This window comes from Lates calcarifer, linkage group LG7_1 (assembly GCF_001640805.2).
Source record: "Lates calcarifer isolate ASB-BC8 linkage group LG7_1, TLL_Latcal_v3, whole genome shotgun sequence".
NCBI lineage: Eukaryota > Metazoa > Chordata > Actinopteri > Centropomidae > Lates > Lates calcarifer.
This window is the reverse complement of record NC_066839.1, coordinates 2440260-2464165: the sequence shown is the minus strand read 5'-3', so window position 1 is coordinate 2464165 and position 23906 is coordinate 2440260. Positions and strand designations below refer to the sequence as shown.

Genomic DNA, 23906 nt, shown 5'->3' with positions numbered 1-23906 from the left:
TTGTTTTTCTTTTATAACTTCCTTCCTGCATCCTCCCTTCCTTCCTTTGTTGGCTTTTCAACTTCTTTCCTTTCCTCCCTCATCTGTTTTTTTTTTACAACTTCCTTCCTTCCTGCTTCCTTCCTTCCTTCCTTCATGCTTTTTCTGCCACCTTTTTAATTTTTTTTCTTCCTCATCTTTCTTCCAGTCTCCTTTCACATCTGGTTGTTTTTATTATCCATTTTTTTTATTTCTTTCTTTATTATTTTCTTTCCTCCTTTCTTGCTTCCTCTTTTATTTCCTCCTTCCTTCCTTCCTTCCCTTTGTTTCTGCTTATTTCCTTCCTCGCACTCTTTCCTGTCTTGTTTTGTTCTTTGTTCCCTTCCTTCCTGCATACACCCTTTCTCCTTCCTTCCTGCTTTCTCACCTTCCTCTTTTTCTTCCTTCCTTCCTTCCTTCCTTCCTTCCTTCCTTGCTCATATCACTTTCTTGCTTTAGCTTTTTCTCTGCTTCGTCTTTTTCCTTCCTTTTCAAACACACATGTTAAACTCATCCACTGGCCTGAATTCAAACAGCTTTTCACATGAAAGTTTCCCACAGTCACATGTTCCTCACCACATACATCTCACACACACATTAGTTTCTCTTTTTGTCCTATAGATGTTTACATCATCGTTTAAATCCCAAATAAAAACGTGTTGTGTTTTGTCTGGAGCAGGTCCAGCTCCTCTCTGCTCGTTAGCATGTAAATCTATGCTAATGAATGCAGAGCAGAATATTCCTGAATGTTTTAATGTGTCACCTCATAGTGGAGGAGTTGACGTGTTAATGAAGAGACGGCGCACACACATACACGTGTACACACTTGCACACACTCACACACACAAAGCGGTGCAGAGTTAGCTGTTAAGCGCTAATGAACAGAGTGTGTTGTGTCAAACTCTCCTTTCCAAACTGACAGTGAGAGGAGTGGAGGAGTCTCACACACACACACACACACACACACTGTCGAACATGTTTTAAAAAGCAGTGTAATAAGAGATGTCATGTTGTGTAAAGGTGAGAGAACAACAGTGCCAGGAAAAACAAAGTTTCTCTTTATTCTTTAATTATTTTCAGTCTGAAGTGACCTGAGGACGACGTGTGAGGAGGAAGCAGACGGGGGGAGTTTGGTTTGTGTTGACAGGAAGTGTTGCGTTGATGTGGGGTTTTTTCTTGCTCTGTTAACCTTTGCAGTCCAAAAAAGAAAAACGGTCTTGCACCATTTCCCTGTTCATTTCTGAGGGAGGGAGACGGCGCCCACTGAAGCCTCAGATTTTCTGTCACACTGTTGGCGTTCCTCCAACTCAGTTTTATCTCCATCTGTTAAAGAATAAGTGTTGTTTCTGAACCTGGGCTTTATTTTCCACATGGTTTTGGGTGTAAATGACAAACATCTTTTGGACTGATTGAGGACAGTGAACCAGCTGCTGCAGTTCTTGTTTTCACCTCTGACAGGCTCATCACTGCACACCGACCAGCCACAACATTAAAAGCACTGACAGGTGAAGCTGACATTCATCTGGATGTTACTGTGACACATACCACCCACCTAAACACTGCTGTACCCTACGCACACACCCCCACAGCAACAACACTCAACAACACAGCAGCAGGGACTGCCCCCAGCTGGACACCGCTGCCACCACAAAAACAACAAGGAGCCCATGGCGTTGAGCTGACCTCCAGACTCCCCAGATCCAAATCTGATCCAGCCTGATACTGCATGACGTTCGGCTCTTTGTCGTGTTCCTCCAGACATTTCTGAGCAGGTTTTGTGGTGTGGTGGGAGGACTGTCCCGCTGGGGCAGGCCCCTGTTGCCATGGAGGGGGTGGCTGGCCTATAACAGTGTTTAGGTGGGTGGTGCGAGTCAGAGGACTCAAGGTTTCCCAGCAGAACATTGTGTTGTAACCAGGTGATCAATGTTATTCACTTCACCTGTGTAGATCACCACCAGACTCCACTGACAAAAACAGGGATTTTACAGAGCAGAGTTAAAACTAGAACTCACAGCGGACTGACTGACAGGAATGATTTTCCACTCAAACTTTATTGATTTTGCACCGACATCTAGTTTCTCCCATACATGTCATGGCCATGTAGTGACTCATACGATGAATAATAATGAGGTTCAACACATTGTTGATGTTCAGTGGTGGTGTAGTAGCTTATGGAAGAATTCATTTACTTTTAGTCGTTCTTCCCAGAAAAGCAGATTACAAATACTGTTCCTGTATGTGAGTGTGATGAGCTTGTGTGTGTGTGTGTGTGTGTGTGTGTGTGTGTAGTGTAGATGTATATTTGTGCCTTTAATTCATTGTCCTCCACATAACAAAGCCAGATGCAACATGGTCGCTTTGCTTTTGCCGCTGAAAAACAACAAAAAGAGAAAACACAGAAACAAAAAGATGAGTTCTGACTCTGCTTCATCTGCCGTCTCTATTTACATTAACTGGTGATGCTTCTGTCTTTTTATGGTTATTGTTATGGATACAGTTCAAAGGTAACGGTCACTTCCAGTTCCAGAGAGGTCCCTTGTTTCCTTCATTGTGCTGTCCTGGGTGGGCGGGGCACCACTCGTCCTCCTTTGTCCGAGCGAGGACTTCAACGCCCGCGCAGCCGAGAGACGATCACTCACCTTTGACCTTTTCTGGGAGAGAAAAGAAAGGAGTGTGAAGAAGAAGAAGGCAGAAGACTGTGAGTGTGAATGTGTGAATGTGTGTGTGTGTGTGTGTGAGAGAGAGAGAGTACAACTACAGAGCTGCAGCTTTTTCTCTAAAAAGTCACACACACAGATTTTCTCTCTGTGGTGTGGGTGGAGTGCTACCTGCCGACCCGCTGAGCAGATGGATGGATGAGAGCGGGAGTGAGAGTGTGTGTTAATGTGTGTGTGTGACTGGGAAAGAGAGGGAGGTGGTTGGTCGACAGGTGCTTCATCTGCTTCTGTTTGTCTCTTTCTGCTTTTTATCACTTTTCAGCCTATTATCAACAGTGTTTACCTGTATTTATAATATAGAACTTTGCCACATTGAAATGTCCAAAAACAACTACAGCTGTGTGTGTGTGTGTGTGTGTGTGTGTGTGTGTGTGTGGTGTACCTGTGTGTGGCTGGTCCCAGATGTAGCTGTTGAGGATTTCTCCGAGAACGTAGAAGACACTGATCACCACCGTCATCGCGCTGAAGAAGATGACTCGAGCCAGTGGAGTGATGCGCTCCAGCACCGGGTACACCCACACACCTGTCACCTGGTTCACCCAACACGTCCTGGGGGGGGGGGACAAAGTTAAAGTTAATACGCATGCAGAACAGAGAACAGTTTCATGTTTCATTTGGGACAGTTAGTTGGAACTTTAGGTACCAGAGGATGTATCCTATGCCGAAGCACCACACTGCTGCCAGACCCCACAGCCTGCTGGGATACCGATGGTGGGTGGTCCGCATCTCGATGATGATGAAGGGAAGAACGGTGGTGTGCTGAGAGAGACAAAAAACAGAGGGGAAAAGCAGGTTTAGTGGTTGAAGAGAGTAAATATAACGTTACATTTGGTGCCTGAAAAAAACCAAAAACACAGTCGAACTGTTTTATCTGAGCTCATATCTGTCGTATTATTATTATCATGTCACATTTAACTGCAGTGGTGACTGGGTCTGACTCTGTTCTCTTTGAATAATTCATTCATCTCTGTGCACAGGATGTGTGTGTGTGTGTGATCCACCTGAACACACAAACACATTTAATGGAGGTCAGGGCATCTGCTGCTATTTTCTGTGAAGCCGTTTCTCACAAACACACAATTGTTTTTAATCTGTGTTGCTGTGACTCACCATCAAACAGCAGTAAATAAACACACACACCTATGAAGTCACACACCTGTGTGTGTCCTCGACCAATCATCTGGCCTTTAACGTCCATTTTGTGTTCAATCAAACAGAAGAAATGAAACCAATCAAACTCAATCGTCTGCAGCTGTTGTGCTGCTGCCTTTACATGAACTGCTCTCTCTGTCCACCAGGGGGCACTCACATACAAAATACAGACGACAACACACACACACACACACACACACACACACACACACACACACACACACACACACAGAAACACACCAGGCATAAATGTCTCAGCAGAGTTGCGACCTCTTACCTCATTTGCACTCTCAGGAGCACAGCTGTAGATCAGTGTGTGCGTTTGTGTGTGTGTGTGTGTGTGTGTGTGTGTGTGTGTGTGTGTGTGTGTGTGTGTGTGTGTGTGTGTGTGTGTGTGACTGTTCACCCTGGGCGAAGCCAGACTGCCGAACTCTTCGGTCTCCAGCAGTCGAGCTGTTCGGCCTCGTTATGTTGCAGCGAGAAAAACAACAACTGGGAATCTTCCATCCGTTAATTATTCCCAGCCTGACGGTTTGAAATGATGGAAGCGGTTTGGTTTGATGCTGCGAGCTTCAGTAGGTGTGAAAGTGGGAACAGGTTTGGTTAGAATCCAGGCTTTTCTCCTGTTAAACTTAAAAAAAGAAGCTGAAGAGTACAACCTGTTACTGACAGGCTGAGACTGTCTCCTCACCGCTGTCTTTGATTTCCAGTACATGATATGAGTGAGTGGCAAGAGGCACATCTGTGGTCTTAACACACTAATGCAGTTCAGCTGTCAGTCAGTCAGAGAGCTGTGGCTGTCTCAGTTCAGTCTCTGTGGGATTTCATTTACACACACTCCAAACCTCAACTTCTCAAAGAGTGAGAAACAGGTGTCACCGGGCAGATCCGCTCAATAACACCACATCACTAACAGCTCCGAATGAACTGAGCTACACTTCATATTTCATATCAGCATCGGAGAATTTGCTTGTTTGCTTTTGCTAAATACGACTCATTAATCAAGCATCAGAATGATGGCAGATTAATTTTCCTTCCCCACACATCAGATCTCATACGGACTCATTAGACGAAACTAAACTCACACTCATTAACATCACCTTTTTTTTGTTCCCTTCCTAAAACGTGACTTTGCAGCAGTTTGCAGCAGCAGACAGAGCTGAGCGGAGACAGCTGGTGTTGGAGGAGGCGTCTGTCAGAAGTTCAGAGGTGTCGACACACAGCAGGTAGAAAACCTCAGGCTGTTTGACTTTATGTCGTTCTAATGTAAAACACACATTTAGGAAGTTAGTAGTGCCGGCTCTAAATACATTTGGCCTAAAAGATGAAACAAAATTGTCTTCAAAAATCTAATTTCTTCCACATCAATGATATTTTAGGTTTGACTGATTCTTTGATGCAGCCAATGTTTTTTAGATTTGAAAATGATGTCAGTGAGGTCTAATTTTAACTAGAAAGCACCCAGAGATCACAAGTCTCTGCCAATTTGGATCTGGATGTGAATCAAATGAGATATTATGGAATGATTTTCCCACAACTTCAGGATAGTTCATATCTCAGTGTCAAAAGAATAAAAATCTGGCAAATTTTTTGGCATCAAAGTCACTAAATTAAAACATTCAGCGACAGTTTCTCAACTCTTAAATACTGAAAGTGGATTTTACAGCAAAATCTAAAAACTTTTGTTGAGTGTGTATTTGTTAAAGGAGTGTGCTCTGTATACTGTACGCCACAGGAGGCGGCCTGTGTGTCACAACCTGACTTTGACCAATCAGCTTGAGAGGATTTGAAAAAATCCGACCGAAGACGCCAAGTATGTGCAGAGTAACAACACCAGGACAGAATAGCTCTCTCTCTCCTGGGGTCTTAAATTCTAGGTTTCCCTCCCATCATTATACTGTACACACACACACACACACACACATGTCCTGACACTGCAGTTTTACCCAGAGTGCCTCAGTGGAATTCCAGTCTCCTGGTCATGTTTAAGTTTAGTCTCTGTTGAGAGGACTCGCCGCTCGTAAATAATACTCCCTTTATTCTCGCTGTCCCTCTCTCTCTCCATTTCTGTTTCTAGGTCTTTCTTTATTGTCCCCTCTCTCTCTCTCTCTCTCTCTCTCTCACTCTCTCTTTCTCCCCCCGTCTGCCCCCCCCGCCCCCCCACCGGAGGTTTGCGGTCCCGCTCATGCAGCCAGCTTTCTGCCTCTGTGGAAAATCCCCCCTCTTCGGCAAACAGCGGTGGTTTGATCCTGCGGTCTGGGGCTAAAAACGGGACAAACCATTTCACGCAGAGATACGCAGATGGGGGTGGGTGGGGTCACGCGGCTGAGGGCGGGTTCACGGGGTCAAACATCTTCCACTGTCGACCAACGACTGAGACTGGTGCATCAGAAACAGACTTTCTCTGGGATGGAGGAACGCTGTGGGTTCTAGTCCAAAGTCAAAGTCAAACAATTAACTGGGGAAACACTGCCGACTCTATCAGTACTTGCTGTTGTGTAGCTCTTGAGCAAGGCACTAAAGCCGAACTTTTTATAACGTTCACGTCAACCTCTGCATTGTAATTACAACTGGAAGGCTCCAATATGGCCGACTTATCAAGAAGGTGCCTGAAAACCAAGCAAACATTGACGCCTCACATCATCAAGACGTGCAATTTTAATGGCTATTTTCTCCATGCACAGTATTTTAATCCCTCACACGACCAACTCAGTTCACACACACCCTTTTTCATCTGTGCGCAGCATCACGGCTCGTTTCTGCGTCTAAAACTCGTGCTGTCATCCTGTTACTGAGCTCCAGGTGGACAGAGCCCAGAAAGCAGCTTTTCAGAGAGGCCGATCAAAGAAAACCCAGCTACCAGCTACAGAAGCGAGTGAAGCAGCAGCTAGCTGTGTGTTGCAGATGCAGAACGTGTTGCTCGGTCCTGTACCTCAGCTCTGTTAAAGCTTTTTAAACTGAACTCCACTTGAACCCTGAAAAATGAAAAGTCTCCTTTTCACACCAGTTTTCCAACTTAAGGAGCTTATCATGTCACAGAGGGACAATCCTGTTCCACTTTCTACAAAAACACACACTCAGTGAAATTGAGACTGAATTTGAACTTGTGTAACCCTGCAGTGACATTGTGCATTAAAGCCATTTAGTGTCTCAGTGTTTAGCAAAAAGAGACGGGCTTATAATCATTCTGTGTCACAATGCTGCTGTGTTTTGTCTTGCACTTAAAGTGTTGATTAGAGCCAGACTGATAAATCAGCCAGTATTAGCTCACTGCAGATACAGTTTATTAATATCTGCGTATATGTCAGCTGATGTGTGACAACACGTGTCCGTGCAGAAACAGTGCCTCCACTAAAAAGTTTATTTTTCAGCTGTGCAGAGAATATTGTGGTCACAGCTTTTTAACAAAACAAACCTAAAGGATCTTAAGTTTGTTTATGTTCATCAACCACATCCAGAGGTTGATGTGCTGCTCATGGTGGGAACTGCTGGGTCTCTCTTTGTAAAGATAATAATACAAAGAGTACAGTCTGCTCTGTTTGTACAGTTCTGTTGTGATTCAGTTTCAAAACAGCAGCAGGAACTTTTAAGTCAGTGACTAGAAAAGTACACTGGTGCTGTGTCATCAATTATCTCCTCTACGATCTCATTTGTTTCTAGTGAGTCCATTTACATTCACTCATTAGGCTTTCATGAAAAGAGACGTACAACTGAAGGAGACAAAGTGTGAGATCAGTTAAAGAAATGCACAGTAAGTGTGAGTTAGTGAGAGACTGTTGAAGACAGAGAGGGACGAAAACATCTTGTGTGCAGGGATGGTAACAGCTGATCCTGAGAAGGAGCATGAGCCTGTGTGAGAGAGCAGATGGGAGGTCCACCAGAGGGACATTACAGTGGTAAACGTCTGGTTTGACAATGACAACAGCTCACCATTAAACTGACGATGCATTTAAAAGCATCACGAGGAGCCTTTGATGTTTGTTTACTACTGGTTGGACTGATACTGATTATACGGCTGCTGCTTTCTACACGAGCCACTAAAAATAACACGAGTTGTCACATTGGAACAAACACACACAAGACTGCTAACAGTGAGATGAAGGTTAAGTGTGGATGCTGATCTGTGAGTGTGTGTGTGTGTGTGTGTGTGTGTGTGTGAATGTACCCAAACCCGACAATGATTCACCAGATGTGAACAAACATCTGATTATGAGCCAGGAGCGCTTTTATAACAGCACTACAGAGCAGAGAGTGTGTGTGTGTGTGTGTGTGTGTGTGTGTGTGTGTCAGAGGTCAACAGCATCAGACCGAGTGTGAGACCAACAAACACACACATGCAAACACAGAGACTGAACGCTGGTTTTGCTACACTCGCGGGGACACTGTGCTGTCTCATATTCACTCAGTGGAGAATATGAAACTAGAAATGAAAATTACAAATGGTTACAGTGGAGTTTTTGTTTTGATTTGTGTTGTTCTCTTAGTAACCAACACTGAACAGAAGGGGACGCCGCCCCTGAATCACATGCTTTATTATGGGGGAAGAAATGCTGCGTCAGAAGACAGATTTTTTTTTTTTCCTTTGTCACGGAAAGTTTTAAGTAGAAACACCAAGAACATTTTTCAGATGTCAGAGACCTATCTGAATATCTTAAAGAATAATCCTGGTGTTGTTTTAACCTTGTTTCTGGGTAAAAATGACTGAAAAGGATTCAAATTTCTGGACTCGGTGCAGAATCATTCCTGGCAATCGCTAACAGCTGCTGCAATTGAATCCAAAGGACATTTGTCCACGTCATCGTACGTTCACTAAGATGGCTCAGATTGTTGTTCTAAGAGTCTGACAACATCATGGACAGGATTCCTACAGAGACCGAGCTTTTTATTAAGACTAACATCGTTTTTGTTTCACCAGAAATCAGTACCAGACTCCATTGACAAAAACAGGAATTTTACCGAGCAGAAGACAGAAGCTGCTGGAACATTTCTGCTTCCATCAGTTAATTAGTTTGTGTTATTGTGTGACTTTTAGTGGTTGAAGAAGAATTCAGATCCTTTACATACGTTAAAGTAGCACACAATAAGACAGTAAAGCTGATTAATGTGTTATTTTCACCTCTATTTGTGTGAAGTGATTACATCAAGAGCATCAGTATCAGTGGACAAAGAGCAACACGTCTGCAGTCAGTCTTCCACTTGTTCTGCTGCAGTCGCTCCTCTGGCAGAGCTGCTCAGCACTTTATTAAAATCCTGCATCTTTTTCTCTCATTCACTCCACATCACTCACCCCTCCCTCCTCCGATGGGAATGGCGACACGGTTGCCGTGGCAGCCGGTATAAACAAACAACAGTGATACCATGGAATACCGCAAAATATTTACAACCGCTGGACACACACACACACACACATTGTTACACAGAGGCATGTGCACAAACCTCCTCACGTTTTCTGTCTCACACACACACACACACACACACACACACACACACACACACATACACACACATGGCCGTTGGTGGTGCTCTGGTTGTTTTGGTCCTTGGCGACGCCGCCATAGCAACCACTGGGCTATTACATCACCTCCTGGAAGTACAAGAAGAGACACCAAACACACACACACACACACACACACACGCTGTCTTTGTCTTTCAAAGCAGTGTTATGGGAATGATCAGTTTTAAAGCAGAACACACACCTCACCTCACCTCACGCTCTGCGGACAGTGCTCTGGCAGCAGGAAGTTTGACGAGAAGGTTTTTTGCATATTACAGACAGAGAGCTGGAAACATTTCAGATTATCTCACCGGCTGATTTAAACGCACACACACAGCTGACGGCGTTATCAGTCAGGCGACATGGTGCGCGGCGTGTTAGCCGCTGTCTAAACATTAGATTAAACCCACTTCCTCTAGATGGCAAATCAAAGCTAACGACCCGCGAATGGCTCTATTCAAATTCAGAGGTTCACCAGCACCAACTCTGACCACCGATAAGATTTAACAGATACTTTATGGAGGTCATGATCCGGTGATATGAGTGATGATCTGAGCAGGAGACAGGCAGACGTCTGGACCATCAATCAATCAAACAAGTTAGTGCCACTGATCCAACAGCAGGACCTGAGGGGACTGAAGAGGAGTCCCCGACCTGACCAACAAAAACTGCACTTCATGGGTAAAAGTTAATTTACTGGTGTGGATAAAAATTAATTAGATTCAGGCGACACATGAGTGAAAGAGGAGAACAAAAAGAGATGAAAATAATGACACATCTGGAACTGATTTGGAGATCGTTGTTGGTAACGAGTGGGTTCGGGTCCTGAGGTTTAGGGGTGTGGGACAGTTCTGGTTTTGCAAAACTGGACCGGTCTAGGACTCTTATATAACCCCCCCACAGTGTATGTTGGCTAAGAGAGTCACGTCAAAGAGATTTTTAATCTCAGTGAAGCATTTTCCCCATTAAATTAAAGTTATTATTATATTTGTCTGTCTCCACCCACTGCAGGACAGTGAGGGAAAATCAAGAGCTCAGCCTCAGCTCACTCTTCACCTCCGCCCGCTGCCTGCTGCACAAACACACTCCTTCAAACAAAGTTGACCACTTTCTACCGACAGTGGCTCAGTTCAGCTGGCAGCTACTGAAATATGTATAAATATAAATATATGAAATATCAACTCACCATGCCGTGGTTGAGCCACTGAGGAATGAAGTTGTCCAGTAGTCTGGGGTAGACCAGGTCTCTGTCGTACAGGTAGAGACTCCAGAAGGTAAAGACCACAAACTGAAGAGAGACACAGAGAAAGACAAACACAAAGTTAGTGAACAATGTGCAGGAGTCTTCCACACAGCAACACAACGGAGCTAACGTCCATCTGTCTCAGGAGTATTTAATTTAAAATTCTATTATTGACGATGCTAAATATGAAACAAAATCTGTCACAGAGACGCAACAAAACCCAGTGAAAAGAAAAAAAATCATTCATTTCTTTCCATTAAATCTGGTTCAGTTAGTCCTGGTCCCCAGAGGATGAATCCCTCTAAGTTTGGTGGCTGTGGGTCAGATTTCTACTCGTCGCCCACTGTAGCTCTAAATATCAAAGCTAACATGCTAACATCATTGAAATATCATCACAGTAACATGCTATATGTTATAGCATCTCAAACCCAGTAGCATGGCTCCCCCCCTCCGTGTGCACCCAGAACACCCAGATGGTAGACCACCTCCTGTCCCACGCGTCCTGAATGCACCATAAGCTACATAAGCTAACAAACTCCTGCTCTAATGTATCTCCAGCAGACGGCTTGGACTCAGGCCAGACCATGTTCTGGCAGGACCGGGGGGTGGAATTACCTGACCGTCATCTGGGTTCCAGTTCGTGGCATCTGACCCCCCCCCCCCAATCATTGTACCCTGACCGGTATGTTCTCTGCTTTCAACAGGCTGCTGGTGGCAGGAAACACACACACACACACACACACTTCCACACTGATGTACAACAGAGTAGATGCCCATATGTACATGCACACACATACACACATGTAGTATACACACCTGTGCTCTCATGCATGTATACACACACACACACACACACACACGCAGTCTTTCCATATCGGTCAGACTAGGTTTCCAGACATTAGCTGTGGTGATAATCATGTCTATTGTGTGTGTGTAAACTGAACTCTGTGCCCAGCTCACGGCACCACGCCAGCTGACTGAGTCTATAGGTGTGTGTGTGTGTGTGTGTGTGTCACAGAGACAGGATGTGTGTTGTAGCCTCGACTGTAGCAGCAATCTAACCGGCACTAAGGTTGCTTCAGGGCAGTTAGCTATCAACTGTGTGTGATTAGTGTCTGTGGGTGTACACTGTGCATATTCATGACTCTGTGTCTGTGTGTGTGTGTGTGTGTGTGCATGTGTCGAAACTTAGGTTATGTTTGTGGTCAGACAGGTTCCTCAATGCGGCAGCAACAGGGCACGTTGCCAACTTAAATCTTGTAATCTTGAATAAAAAAGTGTGTGTGTGTGTGTGTGAGAGAGAGAGAGGTAGAACCATGTGATTGGAGTCTGCCAGTGCTGTGAGAGCAGCCTGAGGATCAGACAGAGGTCAGCGTCTGGCTGTCTGAAGCAGCAGAGGACGACTCGACACCGTTTCCTCTGTTCTGTTTATTCGCTGTGAGATGTAACTGAGCTTCAGCTGATGTGAGGGGCCACGCTCACATGTCCACACTCGGGCTATTTGTTGAACCTCCGTACTTTTCTTTTTTTTTTTCCTACCAAACAAAGTCTGTCTCTGTAGCACCAGGAATTGGTAACTGTATCTGACGTTCTGTCTGTGGCACTGGCTGATGTCATTTATCAAAATAAATATGATGGTTCTAAACATTTAGAAAGGGGAGACAGGTTTATTGAAGCTGAACGAGGCCACCTCAGCTCAGCTCAGCAGCACAGACAAGGTGAAGGCAGCAACTAATGATTTCTGTCATTAGTGAAACATGATGTGACCTGGATAAGCAGCAGCAGACCTTTTAGTTCCTTTAAAGACCCTTTTATACACTCTGTAACTGTATCAGCACTACAGATGGACTTTTTTAAATTCACTTTCCAAGAGGAACACAGTCACATGTATTAGAGAGTGTTTGTGCCTCATATGCACCTGCTGAAATTTTGTACAAGGAGCGCTCCTCTCTCTTCCCCTGTCGAGCAGCATCTCTGTTTGTGGACCGTTTTAAAATAACTCTGAGAAGCCGTGGAATAGTTCACTGTTGTTGCTGAGTAAACCATCGAGCCTCTGGCTAACTGCACCATGTGACAAGCTTTTCTCATCAAGGTCTAAATGTATGGTGAGCTTCAGACCTGACTGTGTTTTCTGAGACTCAGAAAAGAGGAGAAACTCTGAAACTAACATTCAGGCCGTTTGACACTAAAAATCTCCTTAATGAGGGGTTTGTAGAAAACTACTGTCACCACCCATCAGAGAGAGCAAAGGAGGGCGAGAGCTGATTATACTGCAAACACATTACTCAAGCCTTTGATTCCTGCAAGCCAGGCTGATCCCTCCCCGGGCTATTGTGTGTCGCTGTGTGTGTGTGTGTTTGGTCGTATGCATCCATCCGCTCACCGCTCCGACAGGGAAGGCCAGCACGGCCATCATCCAGTCCCTCAGGCCAATCAGCTTCCTCAGCTGCCGCTCCTGCTCCCTGCTGTCGCCTCCCTTAGTCAGCAGACTGGACACATCGATCAGGACACACAGTCCGAAAAACACCGCCTGGATCACCTGCAGAGACGCACAGAGAGAGAGGGAGCTCAGCAGCTGCTGCGCTTTCACATGACTAACACTTCAAAAACATGGACAGAGGGGGAGAGAGAGAGAGAGAGAGAGGGAAGCAAAAGCAGAAGAGTTCAGAGAGGACAACCCCACATTAAAGCACAAACTGCACCACCATCATTACAGTTTATGGGGCAGCCACTTTTTCCTGAACCTGCTTCGCCCACTTCTCCTTCACTCAGTAATTTCATACATTATCCCCAAATCATCTCCCTCAAGAGACGGAGCGTGAAACACTGACTTCAATCTAAGATGAGTGTGTGAGAACACAGCCAGCTGGAGACAGTTTGTTACGCAAATATGACCAGTGGAGTGTTTCTGCAGCTCATGTTTATTCAGCACAAACAGCTCAACTGTGCTGACACGAGCTGCAGCTCAGCCTTCGACTGCTCTCACAACTTACCAGGAGATTTTCCTCCACAGAGCCTGTGTCCTTTTTTATTGGCTCTGAACGTCAATAAACTGGAATCATAAAACTGTGTTTGAGAGCGACACACGTTTGCGTCCATTACAATGTCAGCTTTAGCAGCTTTAGCCAAAACCAGAGCTGGGTGATTGGACAAGTATGTCAGCCATCATCAGCCACAGGGGAGCGGCGTTCAACCAATCAAACAGAGGCCTCAGCAGAATCAGCAAATCAGGCTCCACGGCTGCGGCCGAACACTCAAAGACATCTCCTTTGCCAAACACGTTTCCTCGACCTCGACGGAAAACGTCATGAGGTGAAGGAAAGACGAGGAGAAGTGACGAGGAGTTAGGAAAAGAGAACCGGTGTTTAGAGAATCAATTGCACTTTATTTAGTTTATTTTTAACTTTATTTATAACACTGGCTAATAACATGAGAGGACTGTACAAGTGGAGAAAGTTGAGCCATTAAGATAACGATGAAAAAAGGAAGTGTGCAAATGATATTCAGACAGAAACTACAACGGTGCGTCGCACTAAACACTGCTGCTGCAAGGAATTGTGGGACGGCATTCTCTCTGATCATGGCTGCCGCTCAGATACTTCAGGGTCATCTCACTCAGTCAGGAACCTTCCTAAAGCTAAAAGCTAACAGCCCACGTCTCTCTAGTTCTACCTACCATAGCCATGACTTGCTATGCTAACATAAACTAACTGACCTACTTCAGCACGATAAGGTTGTGTGTCTGGAGTGTGTAATGTTCAGAGGAAACTCCCTGTGTAAAGATACACACATGTTCCTCAGGGCTCAGCTCTGCAGTGGATTAGCAGAGGTGGTGTGTAGTGGGGGCAGGTGGTGCTGGTAGCTTCTAGTAGCGCTGTGCTGCGTTCAAAGCCATCATGGTGTGAAGTCATTTCATTATATTTTAGCACCAGTAGTGTTTCAGGAGAGTTTATGGGATGTAGGAATATGGAGAGCTGAGCTTAAAAATGTATCATGAAAATTTGACACTAGCAGAAAAGTCAGTCGACTTCAGTTCACAGCTCTTTTCTTGTCACTTTCCTGAGACTGTGAACACCAGGCCTCTTATATGACGGAGACACACACACACTCACGACTTAAAGCTTTAAATGAGAGTTAAGATGCGTCGCCGTCCTCTGAGCCTGTGGAAGTAAGTTTATCATTTCATTTCTCAGGTTTAATCTTCTGCCTAAACTCAATGCTGAAATCCAATAAACACAAAAACAGTCTTTAACAGAGGGAGCAAGGTGATTTCCATTTTATGGCCCATCACCTAGCAACAGTGTGTCTCAAACTTACTAATCACCTGAATGCCACACGTATCCTGTACTTGACTTCCCATGTTAAAATACAACCTCGCCACAGCTGCTGTAAATGAACATGATGTAACCTCTTCACCATCAGCAGCACCAGCTTTTCTCTCCTTTTTAAACAGTGTCATAATGAGATTCAAGGATTCATACTTCAGAGCTGCTGTGTATAATTAAACCTGAGTGGAAATACAATTAAAGCTGTGTGTTCTTGTGCAGATTAGAGAAGCTACTTTCTTAATAAGACCCTGTGAATGTGAGACTGTTTTCAGCTCTCAGAGGTTGAAGTCGTTTTCCTCAGGGGACGTTCACCATGAATAAAAAACTCTCTGCAAAAAACTGTTTTCCTACTGACACTATCTCAGTATTACTACGCACCATAAATACTTGTCTCAGATCCTGCATTTAAAGCGCTCACGCTCAGAGCTGCAGGGTGACTGCGTGGACTGTGGTGGGAGAGAGGTAATGAAACACTCCCGTCGATATGTTCATGATGATGGATCTGACCTTCTTTTCCTTCAGAAAGAGGGAGAGGGTGAACACACTCATCTCTCCTCCTCTCAGCTCGTCCTCTCCCTCTGGGAGGATCTGGTGTCACCCGGTGGGTGAAGGGACGGCTGGATGTTGGAGGGATTTGGGCTTTAACGCGATCAGGTGCTAGATCACATCCAGCTGAGTGTGCGTTGTTTTTTACCCGTTTGACGACAGTACAAATCTAAAGCTGCTCCTAACTTAGCTTGCCTGCTACATAGATAATGGTTTCCTATGAGAACTCAGCTAGCGACGAGGCTCTTATCAGTAAAGACGCTCCGTCTCTCCTCTCAGCTCACACACACACACAACTGTTCATGAAATGGATCTAAAAGCAATCATGTCCGGCGTTTCAGTGTCAGTGTAGCAACAATATGCAGGGGTTCATGTTGCACACACACACACACACACACACACACACACACACACACAGTGATTAAGAGCCAGATGTTGCAGCAGTGTGTGTGTGTGTGTGTGTGTGTGTGTTTCCTGGCTGCTGGTGTGTACAGGTCATTAAAAGCACAGTTAACCAGGAGGAGAGGTCTAATGTGGAAAATATGACACAGCTATTTCTCTCACACACACACACACACACACACACACACACACACACACACACACACACACACACAGGTATGCACTTCAGAGGGGATATTTTGCCTTTAAACTGACTTTAACTGAATCACTGCTGAGAGAACTAGAAAGTCTGTTCAGCCTTTCAGGCCTTTTATTAATCAGTGTTTTATTAGAAACATGTTATTATCAACAGCATTAAGTATAAAAGTATAACAGTTGTAATAAGTATAACTGATGTTGTTGTTGTTGCTGTTTTCGTTCTTTATTTACACTAAACCAGATCCCTGTTCTTCTGTCACAGGGTGCAGTGAAGGCACCACGAACAGAGGGCTGTTATATAGGCGACAGAGCCGTGTGTTATGGATTCTGAAGTCAAATCAAATGAAGGACTTTTACACTATAATGACCGGCAAAAATTGGAAGAAGACACAAACACACACAGCTCCCATTCATAGAGAACAAGGCGCTCACACAGAGGCCGCTCTATTAGAGACCAATTCTATTAGTCATTCACAAACATAGAGTCATGTCAACTGCAGCAACAACCTCACACACACTGTCAGCCCCCGACACTGAAGCAGCCCTATAGCTTTATGTTATGTCATTGGTGAGTCTAAATACTACAATACCCATGAACCTCAGCTGCCAGGAGGCCAGTCAGAGTGATTTCAGCATTGACCCACAACCGAACCACAAATAAAGTGCATTGATTTCAGCTGCAGTCTCTTGGGACTGGTGGTGAACGTCCACCTGGAAGCTTGTGCCTCCAGCTTTTAAATCAAAGAGGTATTTTCTAACTCAGCTCTTTTGTACTGATGATTTAACCATGACTGTTCAGGGCTGATTCAAGCTGTTGGAGGCCTCCATCTGTGAGTCACTTCACATCGTCTGTGGGGAAAATGAATGGGACTCCTCCCACACCCTGACACAAAATAAAGTGCCTGTGGCTGCTGGATTATGTTGAATATCATCATTAGCTGACACATTATAAACCTGAAAATAAAGCCCTGGTACACACACATCTTTGGTGCTTTCTGTGTATTTTGAAACAGAGCTTTACTGCATCTAAAGGGTGAAATAAAATAGAAATCTGGGCGCTGAAAAATGAAAACCCCTCTCTTTTCTGACCCCACCCTCCCCCTCATTAATTTGCCCTCAGCTGCCGTGAAGCCCTTGCAATCAGTAGTGTACGCGCGGCGCGCTCCCGCGCAGAGGGGGAGCCTTTGTGGCAGCGGTACAGTCTGAGCCACAACACCTGTTCCGGTTCAGGCGCTGTGCACCGAGCTCACCGGCCAACCACGTTGGAGGCTTCAAAAGCGACTCCACGCTCAGTCTAACGTGAATTACCGAGTCTCATCGCCTCCTTTCTCATTAGCGATGAATTACACACCGGACCAATGAGGTGCAGGGAAGCGGAAACGATCATTTCAATCTAATGACAACACCGAGCACCGACTCTGCAGCTCGTGCAGCGCGTGCAGCGTTAAGCTAACTTGCTCTGTGCGGTTACAATCAGACCAAACGTTCAGTCTCACCAGGTCGATGAAGGTCAGGAACTTCCAGCTGCCTCCGTAGGTCTGGTGTGCCGGCATGTCCAGAGCTTTGTAGTGGCAGAGGATGGAGAAATAAGACAGGAGGATGGCGACCCGGAGAACCTGCGAGGGGATCAGCGCCATGATGCTCGCGCTCTGTCTCTGTTCACCTGTTTACCTTTATCCTCTCTGCGCCTGATTCCACCTTTTCTCTCTGTTTCTCTTTTACCCCGCTGTTGGGTTTTTTTTTTTTTTTTTTTACCTGCCTGAGCCTCCCTCCCTGTGTCTGCGCCTCTCCTGCCCCCCTCCGTCTGTCTTACTGCTTCCGTGTTGTGATGATGATGCAAGGGGGAGGAGAAGGGTGACGAGGGGGGAAGAGCCGTGATCTCCTCTGCGTGCAGCTCTGTACAGAGGAATACATACAAAGACCATGGAGATATAGTTTTTTAAGGAATGAAAAACATTCATTATCATGAATTCTTTATAACCATATTAAATAATATTAATGTTAATAATTCTAACAGCCTGATTATAATAATAATAGACTATTAAAGGATCCTCTGGCCTTTAACCCTGCAAGAGGAAATGTAAAATTAGAGATTGTAAATGTAGCAGTGGACAAATACAAACAATACGTAGGAGCAGACAAGATGAAAGAACCATAAAGCGTCATGATGTGTGTAAACTCATGCAGTACATCTGAACGCAGCTGCATGATTTAACCCTGTACAACATCTAAAAGGATCTGTACATAATATTTCAGTGGTACTCCATCAGCCAGGCAGGGCTGAACACAGTGGTATGACAGGCTGCTCAGAGTTTGTCCACAGATACAGATGCAGACAATCGATCAGGGAGCATTCAGCTCTGAAAAGGTTTCACTGAAAATTAAATGACAGAAATCATCATTTTTCACTAATGGAAGAAGCTGCTGAAGATCCTTTGCTGAGCGACAGATCATTGATCTATCATCTGTATGAAAGGGTGATTAATGGTGACAGCCGACTCCTGACTCGCTTCATCTGCAGCTTAGAACATTGAACAGTGAAGGCATCAGGCTGCGACTTATTAATTTCTTTACATTTTAAATTCAGTTGGTATTTCATGCTGTAATCCAGCATTTATTCTAATAAAGGTTGAAGGCTGTTATTTGCTTTCTGACACAGACTCGAGCTGGAAAATAAAATCCCTAATTATAGCTGATAATTATATTGATAAATGTTGTTTATACATGACAGGTTAGGAGACTGTAAACACAGCAGCAAAGCTGTTATTTAAAGATCTAAAAATATTAGAGGTTTAAAAACCAGAGGAGAACATTTGGTGTAAACACTCAAACATGGATATTTACATAAGAGTACCAACATAGTAAATGTCCATTTATATTAACATTTATCACTGTTAAAATACTGATACTAACACAAGTCTGTGAGCTGTTTTAGCTGGAAACTGAATTTTTGTTGTTTGATTTCCTCTTGTTTTTGATTAATATTTATGCTGAACTGTCATCAGATGTTTGTCATGTGTTTCACTGCAGAGTTTCATGTAGCTGCAGTTCTGAATGAAAAAGAAAAGCCCTCATCACATGAAATATTATTTTCTAAATTATTCTCAGTAGCTTTAGTGTCAGTTTATTACATCTCCTGGTTTGGTGACACAGGGAGAACAGGTATCGTGTCAGTAAATCAGCCATTCAAACTAAAATCCAACTGGGAGAACAGAGAGGACGCAGACAGATATTATAAAAAGAGCTCCGGCAGCAGGCGAGGAGAGAAGTGATGCTGTTGCCACGGCAACCCTTAACAGCTACTGAGGCAGGAGTGTAGTGCTGTTCCTGCACTTACAGCTTTATGGATGGATGGGCACATGCACAGATACATATTACACAGATCTGCTCTGAATGTTAACATGACACACTGTGCACTCAACCTCCACGTGATTGTGTTTCAAGGTGTTTACATTCACAGCTGCAGTGGAGATCAAACATGTGACGGTTTGGACACGGGACAAACTGTAACTAAGCCGTCACACCTACCTGCAAGTCCAAAATACAGTGCATATAACACTCCCTTTATTGCTGCTGCTTAATCTGCAGGAAATCAGATATAATCTATATGTTTTATATCAATGTATCAAATGTGAAAGCAGCCAGATATTGTGATGAATCACCTCAATCCTCAGCTCTCCTCATCGGTCTCATTGTTTAACTATCCAACCCACAGTTTTACAGCTCTCAGTGTTGTTTTCAGCCACAGAAAGCAGCTGTTTGCAGCAAATAGCTCTCAAACTAAAACTGTACAGTACCTGCTCAACACGAACAGCAGACAGTTATCAGTTAGAGACTGGCTGGTGAACACAGTGGAGCGTTAAGCTGCTAAAGAGTCAGACATTTCCCTCAGGAGGTGGTGGAGACCAAACACAGAGCTAACACCACTCCAAATCAATAATCAACCTAAAAGGTGATGATGTCTCATGTTCACAACTTGTCTCCACGGGCCTCAAGTGCCCAAAGGAAATCAGTCATCACAGGTTAAACCAACAAGTTTCACATCATTTTTTATCTGTGTGTAACTTCCTCTTCTTGTAACACCTGTCAGACAGAAAGAGGGGATCACTAGTTTTGACGACACCAAATTACCACCGGATTTCCACAAGAGTGAGACAAAAGCTTCTGTAAATCCAGATGTGATTAGATGAGATGTGCACTGCTGCACCTCAGGTTTTTGGTATACAAATGTATGACTGTCTGCGTCATGTGTCACCTATTTTGATCTTCATTAGAGTTTCCAGGTAGAAACTAAGTCACACATGTTTTTTACACTTAACTGATTTCAACCATTTACTGTGTATTTGGGAACTGCTGCGGTTAAATCAATTTTAGTTCAAAAACTCTTTAAGCTGCAGAAGCTACAGTTCAGACAGAAGAGTCAATACGTCTAGTTACATAACTGCCGTATGAACATACAGCATGTCCAGGAACACATCATGGCATTTAGAACCACTAAGACACTAACAGGGCCTTTTTTGTTTGGTCCCTGCACGAGGTGTAACCAGTAAAAATGAATTAAATTGCATGAACACTGAGAGAAACATCGGACCACAGCCTCAAACGTCTTCTTCTCCCCCCTCTTAGAAATGAATGGCGGTTGGCCAGCAATGAAATGGTGCAGTACCTCCACCATCTGGTGAGGACAGTGGTCAGACTGGTTTGACAAAGATGGCTGAACATCCCATTTGGTCTCAGCGGGATAAACCTCCATTATATGGTACCACCAGCTCTCCCACACTAATTGCTAATTTTCTCTCCCAGACTAATTAATGATGAAACAAGTTCTCGAACCTGTTTGTTTGTCAGAGCCTTGCTCTCTCATCTGGTCTGGTTTGGTTGAGTTTAGGCAACTTAAACTGCAAAATTAGGGAAAAACAGTTAGAAATGATAATGACCACTGTGATGAATGTCAAAATAACACTTCTAGCTCATACATCTCACCATCCAATGCATGTAAAATGTTTAAAGGTACTATATATAAGTATTTAGTTTTAAATGTTCATGAATTAACTAAAAGTATGAACAAAACATGAAGAAATAAGCGGTCTGTGTGTTGTGTTGAAGAGATATCGGCTGAAGTTAGGAGCAGCAGCTTTCCACTGCTGGGGACAGCTCTAGGCAAGAAAAGTAATGAAGTTTGATGCTGAACGCCCAACATTTCTTCCAGACTGGTGAGTAAACAGCTGTTAATGCTAACACTGGCTATGTAGCAATAGCAAAATGTTCCATATAGCAACTTTAAGTGCCTGAACAAAAGACAAAATTATGTTTTTCCACTAAAGACAGTCTCCAGTTATGACTTTAAAGGTGTTGCCAGCAACTGTGTCTGTTTCCACATAGCAATTTCATTAAAGGTCACAAATGCTAACTGCTAACAATGAACTTTTGACTATTTTGTATTGAGACCCTTTATCAAATCACAATTTGTTCAATGTTGCAGTGGAAACAAAATATATATGTCAGTGAAAACACGATTTGAGGGGGGGTGAGGGGGGGTTATTATCCCCCAAAATGCGCCCCAGTTGTTAACTGACATTCCTCATGTTAATATATAATTGAAGTCGTGAAATAATTGTTTAAATAACTCTACTTTGGTGCTGCAAAGATATTGTTCAACGCCAAGAGATCATTTTTTAAACATTTGACCACCTGCGTCATCGTTTGTGTGTGTTTAGGTGGGTGGAGTGAACTATCTTGTCGTCACTGCAAAATCTTTGCTCAACGCAGTGTTTTTTTATTACGTCAACAAACCGGACCGGAAGATGAATCTGCTGAAGCGTGATACCGGTAACTAGGCAACTTCACGAACTGACTGTTTGTAGTTTTGTAGTTTAACGTCGGTCATCTTAAGACTTTATCTGACCGAGAGCTGCTGTCACGATACGTTAAACAGTGGCCGTCCATCATGATTAATGTCAGTTAGTTTCAGTTGAGTGAATTAACTAGCTAACTGGCTAGCTAACTAGCTAACTAGCTAATATTAACTCCATCCATCCAGTGTCAGGCCGATTCTTTCAGGTGAGTTTGTGTAAAGAAGATTAAATGCATGTTAAAATGAGGTAATCCTATGCATATGATTATATTTATTGCAAGATAATCCGAGCATAGACAGGTGATATTTACATATATATATCAGTTGACCCTGTGTTTACTGTCTTCACTGACACAGGAGAAAAAAGACTGCATCAATGAGTGAGGAGACTGAGAGGACAAGGAAGAAGGAAGGTGATGAGGATGAGAAGAGCAGGTACTGAATCAGCATCATGTCCCTGTGCTGTTCAACACAAACACAAACTGACCTGATCCCACCATATGACAATACTACAGTCATAATATCACATTATTGTATGAATATACTACTGTACAACACATGTTGCTCATGTTATTTTCTGTTTAAGATCTATAAGTTAAATCCAAAATGACCCAAACTAAAGATAATATTTTCAATTTTTTTGCCCTCCAAATGTCTTATAATGCATAAATATAAATAACGGATTTCAATGCCTCCGCCAACAAACACACATGAGTGCATCACCTTGGTTAAAACATTTTGTTTGAAAGGTTTGGTGTGGATTAAATGTCTAAACCAAGGACACAGTGTAGATGTCTGCACTGACAACTTTTTCCTAAAGAATTTCCTTAGCAGCTGCCAATCACTGTCAACAAGCTCAGCAATGTTAACACAATGTCTTGAGGGATAATTCAGAACCTCATTTACTGTCATTTACAAGTGGCAGATAAAAAGCCATCAAGTGAAGGACTAAAGCTTGTTTGGAAAAGTTTTGTGGAAAATGCCACAGAGTGACAGGACAGAATATTTTGACCCTTGTAGATCCCAGAGAATGTGTGTGTGTGTTTGTGTGTGTGTGTGAGTGTGAGGACATGTGTGAAAAGTTTCCCATTGTGGAAATAAGCCTCTCTATACCAGGATGTCAGTTTCCCACTTCATAGAGGGACACAAACACACACACACACACACACACACACACACACACACACACACACACACACTGCCAGCTCTGTGGGGTCTCTGAAGAGTTGGCAGCAACACATTTCCTCTTTCCCTCTTCCTCCTCCTCCTCCTCCTCCTCCTCCTCACCTCCCTCCTTCACCCTCCAAAATGTTCCACAGTGGAAACTGTGCTGACTGCCTCAGAGACAGAAAGAGAAAGTAAGTAGAGGGTCAAGTAATTATACAGGTTACACAATATAATAATCACAGTTACACCACCATCTCAGCTTTCTGGATTAAAGCTCCACCTCCTAACCACTGTTTCTGTGCAGCTGCAGTTTAAATCTGTAACAAAGACAATAAATATTTATGGGATTGTTGAAATGAGCTGACGTCTGATAAGGCTGAGGAGGTAAGAGCCATCTATCCTTTTAAATCTGCCTAATACACAAATTTTATTTCTGCTGCTTAAAAATTACATTTGAAAAACTGTCTCAACAGAAAGAGTGAACAGTGTGGATGACTCACTGTTAATCATATACAGTAGGTAGTGTTTCTTCAGTAGAGAGTAGATAATAAAGGTAGAAATCTCAGACAGTTACAAGTACAGTTGAGAAAATGTGTCTTTTGTGATTTGGATCGACCATCATTTTGACTGTTTGTGGAACGAAATTGGGAAAAAAATTTTAAATGAACAATTATGATAATCTTTATTTATATAGCAGTTATCTAAAATAAGATTTTTACTGTTAAAGTAGCTGCAGTGTGTCAAAAAAGATCAATAAAATAAATTCAAGTGTTAAACTCAGTACTGA

At 43.6% G+C, this 23906-nt stretch overlaps 2 protein-coding genes across 2 annotated transcripts in view; one reads left to right on the top strand and one right to left on the bottom strand.

Annotated features, from left to right (window-relative positions):
* Nucleotides 1–2050: 2050 nt before the first annotated feature.
* Nucleotides 2051–17941, bottom strand: aig1 (androgen-induced 1 (H. sapiens)). Its single transcript, XM_018682960.2, has 6 exons — nt 17595–17941; nt 13008–13163; nt 10568–10669; nt 3379–3494; nt 3118–3284; nt 2051–2669 (listed from the first exon to the last, which is right to left on the bottom strand). The coding sequence occupies exons 1-6, from the start codon at nt 17733–17735 to the stop codon at nt 2650–2652; spliced, it is 702 nt and encodes a 233-aa protein (XP_018538476.1). The 5' UTR covers nt 17736–17941; the 3' UTR covers nt 2051–2649.
* A 3962-nt stretch (nt 17942–21903) lies between these two features.
* The window catches only part of hivep2a (HIVEP zinc finger 2a), a 101656-nt gene continuing 99653 nt past the window's right edge, over nt 21904–23906 (top strand). The window contains exons 1-2 of the mRNA XM_018682962.2: nt 21904–22158; nt 22310–22387. The gene's annotated coding sequence lies outside the window, so the exon portion shown is untranslated. The remainder of the gene's footprint in view (nt 22159–22309; nt 22388–23906) is intronic.